The following is a 13,250-nucleotide window of genomic DNA, read 5'->3' as shown; positions in this document are numbered from 1 at the left end:
AAGCCAGAATCAGGATCTGTCCCTCCTATTCCACAGCCACATCTCTTCCATGGTTTCAGGCTGCCCCAGCTCCATCTCAAGAGAGAGAGAGAGAGAGAAAGACTGAGGAAGAGAAATAGATAGCCTGGTGTCAGCGGGGAGAGAGGAGAGGAGAGAACCACACGCTAACATTTCCACCTAATTGCGTGACCTTTTCCCAGCTCAGAGTTCCTTTAGGGCCAAGTGCACATGGCTGCTTGGGATTAATTTCAAAGAGAAATGGGTCAAAGAAAATTGGAAATTTTTATAGAAAACACTTCAGGCTTGGAGCTGGTTGAAGTGTTTGCTGTCCTGCCGAGAATTCTGAGAGGAAGTGGGGCCTGTGGTCAGTGGTCTTGCTGACACAAACTGGCAGAGTTTGGATCATGAACCAGTTTCTGAGCTCTGCCTACCCTCACTACTTCTGGCAAAGTGTATTCTGTCCCCTTGGACTAGCTCCACAGTCTCATCGTGGGATATGGCTCTATCAGGAAATGTAACTTCCTTCAGTGCAGGTACCTACATCTCTGAGGAGGGCCCAATATGGCATGCTCTCCCCTCCTACCCTCCATGTTGCAGGAAGCCCAAGACTCTCACAGTTGACCATGGGGACACCAGGAGCATGGAGCCAGCCTTGCTCAGTCCCCAAAAGCTGCCTACCTCTTGCACCTGCAGCATGCAAAGAGAAACACAACGAGCCCAAGGCCAATGCAAAGGCCACACACACACACACACACAGTTCTCACTAATTAAACTCCAGACACGGCAGCGGCAGTGAGCAGAGCGTAGCTTTCACTTCTGAGCCGCCAGCTATCTGGAAGCCAGTGTGGTTACTGTGCTGCCAGAAATGCTCTTTGGGGGACATTTGCAACACAAATCCAAGGGAAGGAAAGAAAAGCATCAATCTGTTGTGTCTGTTGAAGATGGAGCCACAGAAAAGGATGGTTAAGGGCTAATGGAACCTCAGGAGCCACCACAAACACCCCCTGTAGCCCTTGGCACAACAAGCAAGGAGCAGTCGCTGTTCTCTGCATGAGAGGGGGAGCATCATGTCTAATTCCACGGACACCGGAATATTTAGAAATGGAGAAATTTAGTCACCAGAGGGTTAGATCCATTGCCCCCCACACCCTACAGTCAGCTAGAAGAACATCCAACTGGGCTAGAGTCACACACATTCTGACCCTCCACTGAACTGTCTCCTGACCCCATGCTAGAAGAGCTGCTGAAGCTGATAGAGCCCTCCTTTAAGAAGCATCGGTCCTCTTTCAGAACTGTCTCATGAACTTGAGTCTCTGAGAACGCAGTTAAAGGCAAAGCCAAGGCTGCCATCCTCCGGGCCGTTTGTTCATGGAGATCAAAGACCAAGGACCTGCCTAGAACACATTCACCTGGATGTCTTTATGTTGGAGACTGGAGCACATGGCTACAAGGGCCAATCAGGGGGCATGCCATGCATGGATTGAATTGTGAGGAACATACTCTGATTTTCCCACTTCAGGATAAGGTGGACCCTGAGTCCTTGCCCTGCCTACATGAATTGCTTCTGCCTTTAGAGCTCAGGGGATGGAAAGTATCCACAGGACAATGATCCCAAATGCAGACCCCAGGGCTTTGGGCCCTTTCAGCTCAGTCAGCAACTCTGGAACCTTCTCTCCAAGTGTGACCCCAGACAACTCCTAGCTTTTGAGAATGTGCAGCCTCGGCTTTCCCAGCACCAGCCCCCGCCCACCCTTCCCGGCGTGGGGCCACGTCACTATCCTGGCATCTCCAAGCGCCGTCCCAAGGGCCTGGCCCACAGAAGGACAGGAGCTCTGGCAGCCTCCGCCAAGGGTACGCTCAGCTCTGGAACATGCCTCCTGGAGCCCTTGCCAACTGCCTTGGGTTTCACAATCAGCACATCTCCCTGAGTTTCCTTGGGTCCCCCAAGAGCCTCTCTCTACCCTCCCCCAGGACCTCAGGGTTGGAAACTTAAAGACACCTTAGGCTGAGTCATGACCACCCTGAGATGAACACATCCTACATCCTGGACCCCAAGAGTGTGGCCTTATATGGTAAAAAGAAACTGCAAATGTAATTAAGTTAAGCATCTTGTGATGGTGAGACTCTCTGGGATTATTCCACTGGGCCCTAAAAGTAATCATGAATGTCCTTTTAGGAGGGAGACAGCTCTAGAAGAGGAGTAGGTGATGTGCCGTAGAAGCAGTCTTCAAAGGGTGCCAGCTATGCACACTTTGATTTTAGGCCTTAAAGCCCATTTGAGTTTCTGACCTTCAGAACTGCAGGAGAATAAATCGTGCTGTTTTAAGGCACTGAGTTTATAGTAACTCATTATAGCGGCCTTTCTGCAGGGCAGAAAGACTCCCGGGCCTAGTGATCAGCAAAATTTACATATATACCCTCATATGTCCTGGCGCACTGTCTGTAATTTTCTCCCACGTCCCTCCCTACCAGGCTTCACACCTTTGGCTGAGCCCTGCCCCTGCACCTCACATCCACAGTGTCACTGGGGCCTAATGATCTGCCTGTCACTACAGAGTCACACCAACTTCCCCATCCTGTGGCCCTCAGATAGAAACTCCACTTTCTTCCCCAAATTATGCCACCTTTCCAGCCTCTTTGTCCCTAGCCTTGAGTGAAATCCAACAATAAGCAGCTGGCTGCCCAGTACACAGAGGACTCTGTCCAGATCCTGGGTTATCTGGGGGTGCAATCCCCACCAAGCCCCAAGCATCTGCTCTGTCCTCCAGATCTCTGCCCTGCATGTCTACTATGAGCTCCCTGAGCTTGACAAGCCTGGAAAACTAGTGGGCTGAAAGTAAAATAAGAAGAAGACTGGAGAGGAGGGCTTAGCTTCTTGGCCTGGGGAAAGGCTGGCTGGGGGCCACCAGGTGGAGACTGTATGCTGGCCAGCTACACTCAGCCACGTGGAACGCTCAGTGCTGGCATCTCACTCTCGCTCCTCAGCAGCTGGCCTTGGCAGTGGCATAGTAGAGCAGCTCCCATGGTGTTGGGCCCCCTCTGCCCCTCAGGGAGGACACCGCAGCCTGACAGCAGTGGGCAGAGGCTTGGCACTAGGTAGTTCTGAAAAGGAGGTAGCAGCCAAGGTCACAGACATAGGGCTGTCTAACTCCTCTCAGCCCTAAGGCAGTGTATATGTTGGGGATTAAGGCTACATCAGCTCAAAGCAGGTTATCAGGGTAGGAGCCATCTGCCCTTCCTCTTATTTAATATATTTCCTGGGTGTGGGGGAGGGGAGTTGAGGGGAACCCATTCCAGAGCAGCTCATAGAAGAGGGCAGAAGATGTTCCTGCCTCTGCATCTCAGAAAGCAGAAACCAATGGGGAAGGGCAGGTTTTATCTGATCCATACAGTGTTTTCAGAAATGTTAAGCCACAAAGAAAAGAAAAGAAAAAACAAAGGAAAAAGAAATCGGAAGCCATGGTTTAAAATCAAGGAAAATCATATAAATGATCGTGATAGCTGAATTCTCTTGGCAGTAAGAGAATCGCTGCCCCAGATCCACACACTTCTTGAAGGTCAAGGTCAAGGGAGCCAAGGAAGGGCTGTCCCTTCAGATTGAAGTCTCTGGGCCTCCCTGAGCCCATGGTGAAGCCAGAGTCAAGTGTCATGTGCTGCCACATTCATTTTAGCAGAGATGTTTTTCTCTGTCATCCATATTTATATCAAAACTGAGGAAATGAAAGCCAGGCCAAGGGCGGGAGCAGTTTGTTTTTTCTTCTACTACTGTCTCCATTGGCTGCCCGTAAACCTTGTAGGCCTCTGAGTTTGCAGATCTTGTTTTAGGATGGTGGAATTTTCTGCAAATGGCTCTGTGTAAGACCTAGAGATCTTTGTGAAATCTCAAATTCAGCTCCTTGAAGACTGATACAACCAGGCCCTCAACACCACCAGCTTCTCAGTGTACTCAGTGTCAGGGTCTGCTCAGCTTTTCCACCTGGCTGAAGCCTGCACCTAGGCCCTCCACAGGTACCTCACAAATGAGTGCTCCACCTATTGCATGACCAGCCTTATACAGAAGAGCCAATTGACTTCTTGCAATTGACTGAACGGTAATCCCTAAAGATAGGCCTGACTCCCATTAACTGTGACTGTATCTTATATGGACTCTGCAGATGTGATTACATTAAAGATCTTGAGTTGGGAAATGGCCTTCAATAACTTGGACAAAACGTAAGTGGAAGTGCATAGATCCTTCTAAGAAGGAGATCTAATATCCACACAGATAGAAGAGGAGGATGTGATGTGTGTGCCAGCCAAAGGAGGCTGGCAGGCACCAGAAATCTGAAAGGGCAGGCAACAAATTCTCCCCTAAAGCCTCTGGATCTTTTCCTGCAAACATCTTGATTCGGGACCTGGAGACCCACTCCATATTTCTGGCCCCCCCAAACTATAAGAGCATAAATGTCCATTGTTTTAATCTTCCCAGATGGAGTGCCACAGCCACCTAGGGCTTAGAGAAGAAAGCAATGCCAGCCCATCCAATCCCAAGGGCAGAAGAACAGGCCTTCTGATCCAGTCAGGTCTCTTCTTCCTATACTTGCTTCTTCTTTCTACTTGGACTCCCTCCTCATCCCCTGACTAGGATAAAAGACAGTTACTGAGGTAGGGCCCAGATCGCAGAGTCAGGCACTATTCATATACATTTGTTAGTGCATATAGATGCATGCACATGCATACAAGAACCAGACCGGCTAATGTCACACACACCAGCCGCTACCCTCTGACGTAAGAGTCCCCTGGAATAAGGCTGGCTTTAGGAAAGCATGCAACAGAAAGTCATTATTCCTAAGAAAGGCCCGTGGCTCCAAAGAGGACTGGGGGGGGGATGCATCAACTGCCTATTTCAAAAGGTCACCTTAGATCCCTGGCTTCAGAGCTTGGCCTCTGTCCCCCAAGGCACCCAGACACAGTGGAGCTAAGTAAACATGCAGCAGTAGACCTCTGAATGGCCAATGAGGACAGAAAAGCCCCCTGCCCCAACACTTTGCTCTTCCTCATAGCCTCCTCTAGGGCCACAATGGGATGCTATCATGAGCTAAAAGGCCCATTGGCCCCCAGCCAAGTCTGAGTTGGAGAAACAGCAGTGAGTGATCATGACAGAGGATTAGTGAAAACCAATTTCTGAGGCTTTGTGAGTCTCTGAGATCACCCCCAGGAAGCTTGTTGTCTTCTTTGCACCCCTGAGGAGAAGCCATGTGGGCTCTAGGCACCCTACAGACATAGGTAACCCCAAGAGCCCAGGACATATGCATCCTCTTCCCTATGGGACTTGACACACAAACTACCTATCAATATGTAGTGGAATATTTCCAAACTACTTCCAGAAGTTGCCCTGGGTGAGGTGGGACGATCTCTCCAGTCAACACCTCCTGCCTGAGTTAGCCATAGCCACATGGATAGAATTTACTGGAAGAAAAGGTCCCTGCTGTGGTTTGGATGTATTCTGTCTCATGCCTTGGAAAGTGGCTCTTGCTATTCTGACACCACCAGGCACTAGGCACTTACCAGAGTCCCAACCAATGGGATTGCCTAATCTTGAGCTTTCAGACTTCCAAACTGTAAACTAATTAAGCCTCTTTTCTTTATAAATTTAGCCTACCCTGGGTGTTTTACGATAGTAACAAAAATGAACTAATACAGTCCTTTAGCGTCTAAGCCCATTTTGCATTGTCCTAACAAAATACCCTTATACCTAACAAAAATACTCCTTATAAATAAGGAGGTTTATGATCCCAGTGGCTAGAAAGTCCAAAAAGCAAGGCTCCTACATCTTGGCTTGGCCTTCCCTTTGACTTAATCACAACATGTTGAAGAGGTAGAAAGGAAAACACAGCAGTTGGCAAGAAGCCGAGCACAGGGAGTGATCTCCGTCTATAGCGATCTTATAAGAATTCATTCACTCCTGTGCATCCTAACCAAATCCGTGAAACCAGTTTAATCTACTCATCGGAGTGGAGCCTCTATGAGCGGACCACCTCCCACTAGGCTCCTCCTCTTAAAGGGTCCACCACTTCAACAGTGCTCTACCGGAAACCAAGCTTACAAAATATGAAACTTTGGGGCACACAACACATCCAAACCATAGTACCTTGCTTATAAATGATACACATGCACCCCCACATACATATATACTCCCCGTATACTCTCTGCACTGAGGTCCCAGGGCTTTGTCCTTTTCTCCACCCAGGGACTGAATTCAGCTGTCACTCTGGGCCCTCACAAGTCCCAGTCTGATGGAAAGTTGAACTGCCTGAAGTCACCCCAGGCCCTCAGCCCAGCCCTGGCATAAACTGTGCTGGGACCTCTTCCAGCCAGTGAGTCGACCTCAGCCTTGGGCCACGTAAGAGGAAACAGAGGAAACAGGCTCCCTGTGGGCCCAAGTCGCTCATGAAGGATTGTGTGGACAGCAACGTCAAAAAATAAAAGAAAGAACCAAGCTCCAGGCCATAGCTGTGGTCTTGACCTAGCCCAAGGCCCACACCCTGTCCACAGCCTGAGCTCCCAGCTGGAGACACTGGGCTTGAAGCCCAGGTCTGAGGCCTCGAGCTCAGCCTTGGACAGGTCGCCTCCTCCTCACAATGGCCAACTACCAGCCCCCATGGTCCAATCAAGCCTCACCCCTGACCTAGACAGCCAGGATGATCTAGCAGCTTCTATGGCCAATGCTTTCTGCGCTTATTCTGAGTTTGAAACTTCTTTCCTGTGTTTTGAGTTCCAAATTCCCATTAAAGATATGTGGATTAGGATTATAAAATGGAAGGATGATTCAATACAAAAAGGCCAAAACACAAGCAGAAATCCAGAAAACAGAGCCAAGCTAGCTAGACTACAAGGGAAGTGCTATCACATTCAGGAAGATAAGCACCATATGGAATTTGGGCTCAGAGACATAGCCAAGGGCACCTGGCCAGCTCCACTGTGCAACCTCCACCCTGAGCCAGCAGAGAGTGAGGAACTAGAACCACCCAGAATCTTCCAGTAGAGGCCATATCAAAAATACCAAGCCTGAAACCCAAAGCAGCCACGCCATGGGATCTTTGAAAGGCAGGCATTCCTAACCCAGATGTATGATAAAATAGAAGCCAGAGGCTCAAATTTGCCAAAGGCCTGCTGATAAGTGACAGAACAAATGGGGGCCCTTTCCCCTGCCCCGTTTTTATACTTGCCCTCCAGAGAGACTTGTCTCCCCACCAGAAAAGCCCAAGGTGAGAAGGAGGCAGGAGGAGGGGCTGAGGCTGAGGTAGGGAAGGCTAAGCAGGTAAGTGCCCAGCCAAGCGGATGACAGCCAAGGTGGACAGCGATTCATTACCAGGAAAGAAGGGGCCGCCAGAGTATTGATTGGCTTCAGAGAATACCGAGCTTCTTGATGGAACAATTCCTTTGCAAAGGTATTCAACATGCTTTCTTGAAATTAGAATGGTGCTCTGCCAGGCTGCACCCAATTGATCTGTCAAGCTGGGAGGCCAGAGAGACCTAAAATAAATGAGCCAGGGTTGCCCGGAGGAATAGGAGTATTTCAGAAATCACAGCACGAGGGGTTTGGCCTAGCCAGTAGTACCCAGATGTACTTCCTGTAAATATTCAGATGCCCTTGACCTGAGATCCCAGGCCACACCTGCCCTGGCTACCACCACCTGCTGTGGCTTTCTTCAGCCACAGTTCTAGAGCTGGAGGCTGAGCTCACAGCTGCTCACCTGCCCAGCAAGAGCCAAGCACAGGCAAGATGACCACACGCGCTGGGACCCTAGAAACCACTTCAGATCCTGCCAAACTTCATCATGACCCAGAAGCTGAGACCCAGAGAATGCTGGGGAGGTTTGGACTGCCATACAAAGCCTTAGCTCTGTGACGTTCCAACCAGGTGACCGCCTGGCCACCCAGCAGCTCTTTCACATTCCAGGGTCCAAAGCACAATTTGCTTTGAAGTTTAAAAGTGTAATACTCCACAAGTGAGTTGAAGTTGCTAACAAACATCTCCAGGGTCTTCACAAAGCTTACTTTGAGGGGGTCCAGAAATAGCTCTGGGGTTCTTTTGTTCCCATGAGCGGCCAGGAGAGGGTGGGATCTCAGTAGCCAATATGCCAGGGACCATGGCAACAGAGGGGAGGCAGGGGAAGTATTTATGGGCATAGCACTCAGGCCAGGGGTGCAGACCTAGTCTGGATCTCCCTTTCTCTCCCAATACTTGCCAGCTCTTGGGGAAATAACCACTGGACCCTTGAAAAGCCTCCATGCCCCGTGGTCAGCCATGCAGATGGGCCATTCCTGAGTCTCAGCCTAACCTAAGGCCTGCATTCACAGGATGTTCCTCTGGGAACTAGGAGCTCAGACAGCTAGGGAGACATCTGACGTTTCCCACTCTGCCCTCCCACCTGCAGGAGCCTTACCTGTGTCCAGGACCTGTGGTCCCCCCAGAGGAGGGGGCTTGGGAGTGGGTGGTCGACGGTATACCACATGTACACGGCCCTGCTCAGCCTCCTGCTCTGCCAGCCCCTTCTCCAGAGGCTCAATGAAGAACTCCTCCTCCTCCATCCGAATAAGACCAGCCTGTGGGGGCAAAGGTAAGATGTTCAAATTCCCAGTGCAGAGAAAGGAAAGCAGTGAGGAGAGCATGGGTGGAGACAAAACCTCCCATCTAAGGAGCCTGCCCAGGACTCCCAGTTCTCAGCTAAAATCCAGGGTGAGCTAGAAGGGCACAGACTGGTGCCCGCTCATCTACTCAGAGGTTCAAAGGTCAGAACCACTGGACAGTGCCCAGCCTTGTCTAGGGGAAGGGCTTTGCCTGGGACAATGTTCCCCATCACATACACAGCTTGCCTTCCTTCCAGAAAAGTGACTGTGCTTTTTTAAAAGCCCCACAAGCCAAGAAGAGAAAGAAGGAATTCAGATGTGGGTGGTCCTAGAGGGATACAAAGAATCTGGCATCCAATATGGCCTGAGAACTACTCTCATCCCTGGGAGCCCAAGGTCCAAGATACAGGTAAAAACTACCAGTGAGGACAGAACTTACCCACACACATGTTCAATTTGGACCTAATAATCTTTTTTTTTTTAAGTTCTGAATCAACACTCCGTGAGATTTCATGTTTTAAAGGTAGAATTCTAAACCAGGCACAATGGTTCGTGCCTGTAACCCCAACTACTTGGGAAGTGGAGACAGGAGGATTGTAATTTGAGGCCAGCCGGAGCAACACATTAGTGATACCCTATCACAAAGAAAAAGTCAATTATAATGGTTCACACTCGTAATTTCAACTACACGGGAGGCAGAGATAGAAGGAATGCCATCCAATGCCAATCTGGGCAAAAATGGGACACAGATACTAGTTTGCTGAGAAAGAACTTGAAATAGAATTTGGGGATAGATGCCAGGGTCAGGAGGGTTTCTGGTCTGTGATTGGCTGAAAGACATTCCCCTGCCTTCCCCTCTCCACCCCCCCCCTTCCCCCGGCCGCCACACACACACACAACTCCAGAAAAATAATTATCCAGTTTCTGGTTTCTGGCCCTGCTTGGGGAATTGTTCTGGATGGTCAAAGTGGACCTTAAGTGTAATCATATGCCTTCTTCCCTAATAAAGGTGGCAGAGCACATTTTGACCAGTAAGAGGAAGATAAGAAGTGACCAGGGAGGCAGAGATTTGGGGGATGAAGCCACACACCATGGAATGCTAGTAACTACCTGAAGCTGAGAGAGAACAAAGACGATTTCTTCCCAGGGGCCTGGAAGACAAAACTCAGCCCTAGATTGCAACCAGCCTGTTGTGACTCCAGACTTAAGGTCCTCAGAAGTTGTGGGAGAATTAATTTCTGTCCGTAGAAGGAATTTGTTATAGCGGTCACAGTAAGCAAATACCAGGTCCCCGTGGGTGGTGTAGTGAAGGAGAAGACTATAGAGCCACAAGGACCACACCCAGTGGTCCAGGAGGCCAGGGAAGGGCAGTAGGAACAAGCGGAATGAGCTCACCAGGCTGCAAGGAGACCATCTGGGGGGAAGCCTGCAGGTCCCCACACTTCCAACTCATCTTTGTGTCTAGGACTGGCAGGGAGTCAGTAAATGGTTGAGGGCTGAGTAAATAGATGACCCCAACGCATGGGGACATGTCCTCTGAGAGACATACAGATGGGAAGGGCAAGGGGGTGGCTCCAGTCCAATGGCACATGGTGAGAATGTTTACAACAGCAAGAAATTCATTCCAGCACACTGTCACGGACCGTCCTTTATGTGTGTGGCTTTGGGAGAGACTGTTGTCTGAAAGGTACCTTAAGTAAAACTCACTTAAGAAGTGTGGGAATTAACCCTGGAGGGGGCAGCCGTATATGGGCTATCCAAACAGGAATCCAGTGCTCTGGCTTCCCAGCATCCTTTTCAGCTTGGTCAGGTGACCTCAGAGAAGGTGCCAAAGCTCCTTGGGACTCTATAAGTAGAATCTGTTTCCCCTTACAAGGTTGCTGCTAGAGCATGTGCAGCCAGGGACACCGAACCAATGTATGTGTGGTTAGTGGTCCTCAACCCAAGCAATGTCACTCAAGCCTGCTTACTTTCCACATGAGGAAACGGAGTCCAAGAGTTGGAGGAAACCTGACGGAGGCATCCCCTGACCTCAGGCCAGATCAGACCTATTGCGGACAATTAAAGAAGGATGTTGGGGTACCAAGGAGTCCTCTTGCACTTGGGACTAAGGGCCATCTATAGCACAAACCCAAACCTAGGGTAATCCTATGGGGCCTCCCATGACAGTAAGTGTATGATCAGCATGCTAAGGAACAACTGTTTTTGATGAGAGATCTCAGGGGATGATGGTCTAGGATCTCCTGTGCCCCAGAGGTAAGGTTCTGACATGAACACCCTGGATCCAATTGATTCTACAATGATCAAGAAGCCAGAATACAAACTGCCTGGCAGGGCACCCTTCCAGGTGTCCACCTGAAGGCCACTAGTGTCCAGTGAAGTGTCAGGTTTTTCTCCCACCACCAGAGACCTCAAGGCAACAATGTTCTCAACTAGAAGATAGTTGATATATTCCTCACTAGCAGCAGCCCATCAATTGTTGGCTATTAGGAAATGCACACACATGTCATCTTGATGAACTTGGGTGACACCTGTCCCACCCTAAGGTCAATGGATGACCATCAGGAAAACAATATACAACCAGCTCCAAAGGCAGCACGTGAGCCTCCTGAGACTAGGGACAGATCACTCTCTAGATAAGTGACTGCCCATCCTCAAGCCCAATGGACAATCATCCCCAAACTAATGGATGGTCAGATGCTTATAACCTTCAGAAGATCAGCTGATCTCTTTCCAAGACCACTGGTGGGTGAGGGGGGTCTCCTCTTCATACAGAAAGTGGAGTTCATCAATAAAAATGCCTGATCTTCAAATATTTTAGTATGCATCCCAGGAGCAATCTGTCTAAACTGCAGAAGAAAACTGACAAGAGAACAAGGCACAAAATATAAGCTCCATTGGGCTGAGTTCTTTTCTAGGACTTTGATTTTCCTGCTGCCAGTGGCAAGTGTTATCTGTTTTTTACATGTATTTTTTTATTAATAAGAATCAGTTTCCCCTCTCAACTCAATAAATATTAAAGAAATCACTCAAGCACACCAGTCTGAAGAGCACCCAACTGGGAGTCTGTTGGGGGGCTCGCTTGTCTCATCCCATTTCTGCCCAGCCTGGTGTCTTGCAGAAAGATTGATACCCAGACCTCAGCACTCATTCTGCAAGTCTGTGACTTCCTGCCAAACCCAAGCAGATTTTCCCCTGTGGGGCAGAGATGCTTCCTAGCATTCTGTCCCCAACCTTGGGTGTCACCACAGAGAACCAGAGCCTCTCAGTACTTTGGCCACTAAGTCATCAGGATTCAGGAATTACAAAATGCCCACCTGACCTCCTTCTTTGATGCCCAGTTCCTTAACTGTCTGATTTTCTGGTGAAGTAGTCACTAGAAATGGAAACTAAGAGATAAAAATTTTATAAGTATCCAAAGACTTAACTGTTATCCTCAGCTACCTGGAATTTTAAAGCATTCAAAACACAGATGCCCTCAATGATAAGGTTTCATAGGAAACAAGCTGGCGTCCTGTTCCCCTGGGCAAAGCTGTCTGCTTATCCTCACTGGTTCCTCCCGTGGGCGTCCAAGGCTGCAGCATACCAGCAGGCCCTCCACATGTGCATGACTGTAACAGGTTCTACCATCAACCTTGTCATTTCTGCAACCTCCAGCACAAAGACTGCCAGGTGTTTGTCAAGGAGGCAGTGGTGATAATCAAGGGTAGAAAGAAGCCAAGCGTGGTAACTGTTACCTCTAGTCCCAGCAACTTGGGAAGTCAGAGATTTGGAAGATCACAATCCCAGGTTAGTGGGAAAAAAAAGTTCCCAAGACCCCAACTCAATCGATAAAGTAATGTGCTGGTTCACCCATGATGTCAGGTATGCAAGTGGTCAAACACAGAGGAAGCCAGACTTGGACAAAGACAAGGCAGCAGAGATCAGTGCTAGTTCCCTCTTTTTTCCCCCGAACTTAGCTTTGTTCTAACACACACACACACACACACACACACACACACACACAGAGCCTTTCCATACTCTGGCCATCAGAATCTCTCCTACACCCCTTCTTCCTGTCAACAATGAATCTGTATGGTTCCATTGGACAATATGGCAACAGCCATCCAGTTCCACCTGCCAAGAAAAGTGGATTTCATGCTGATCTAAGCAAGAGTGCCACCCAAATATGTCTGCCACTCCGAGGGTGTCACCTGATGGAGCCTCTCAGACAGATACTTCCACCTCTCTTAGTGATCCCTCTAGGATTAGGGCAACCCTGGAGCTTCCTGGGAAGGAACTGACTCTCTCACCACTGACCAATCACAGGGCTGTGTATTAGTTGCTCTCATATAGCTGTGACACACCTGGGAGAACAATTTAAAGGAAGGAAAGATTTATCTTGGTTCAGACAGTGGCTGCTTGGCCATGTGCACTTGAACAGGACACCATGACAGGAGGAGGTTCTTCTTCTCCTGGTGGACAGGAAGTGGAAACTGGACAGCACCAGTAGTTCATACCTATAATCCTAGCTTCTCAGGAAGCTAAGATTTGAGGATCACTGTTCAAAGTCAGCCCAGGCAAGAAAGTCCATGAGACCCTGATCTCTAATTAACCACCAAAAAGCTGGAAGGAGAGCTCTGGGTCAAGTGGTAGAA

At 49.2% G+C, this 13,250-nt stretch overlaps 1 protein-coding gene across 1 annotated transcript in view; it reads right to left on the bottom strand.

Moving 5' to 3' along the window:
• Adamts2 (ADAM metallopeptidase with thrombospondin type 1 motif, 2) overlaps positions 1 to 13,250 on the bottom strand; it is a 156,058-nt gene that overhangs the window by 80,880 nt on the left and 61,928 nt on the right. Inside the window, exon 3 of the mRNA XM_013030891.1 lies at positions 8,430 to 8,589. Within this exon, the coding sequence (XP_012886345.1) occupies positions 8,430 to 8,589 (160 nt within the window). The remainder of the gene's footprint in view (positions 1 to 8,429; positions 8,590 to 13,250) is intronic.

This window comes from Dipodomys ordii, unplaced genomic scaffold (assembly GCF_000151885.1).
Source record: "Dipodomys ordii isolate 6190 unplaced genomic scaffold, Dord_2.0 Scaffold135, whole genome shotgun sequence".
NCBI classification, from domain to species: domain Eukaryota; kingdom Metazoa; phylum Chordata; class Mammalia; order Rodentia; family Heteromyidae; genus Dipodomys; species Dipodomys ordii.
The sequence above is the reverse complement of the archived record's forward strand: the minus strand, read 5'-3'. Positions and strand labels throughout refer to the sequence as shown.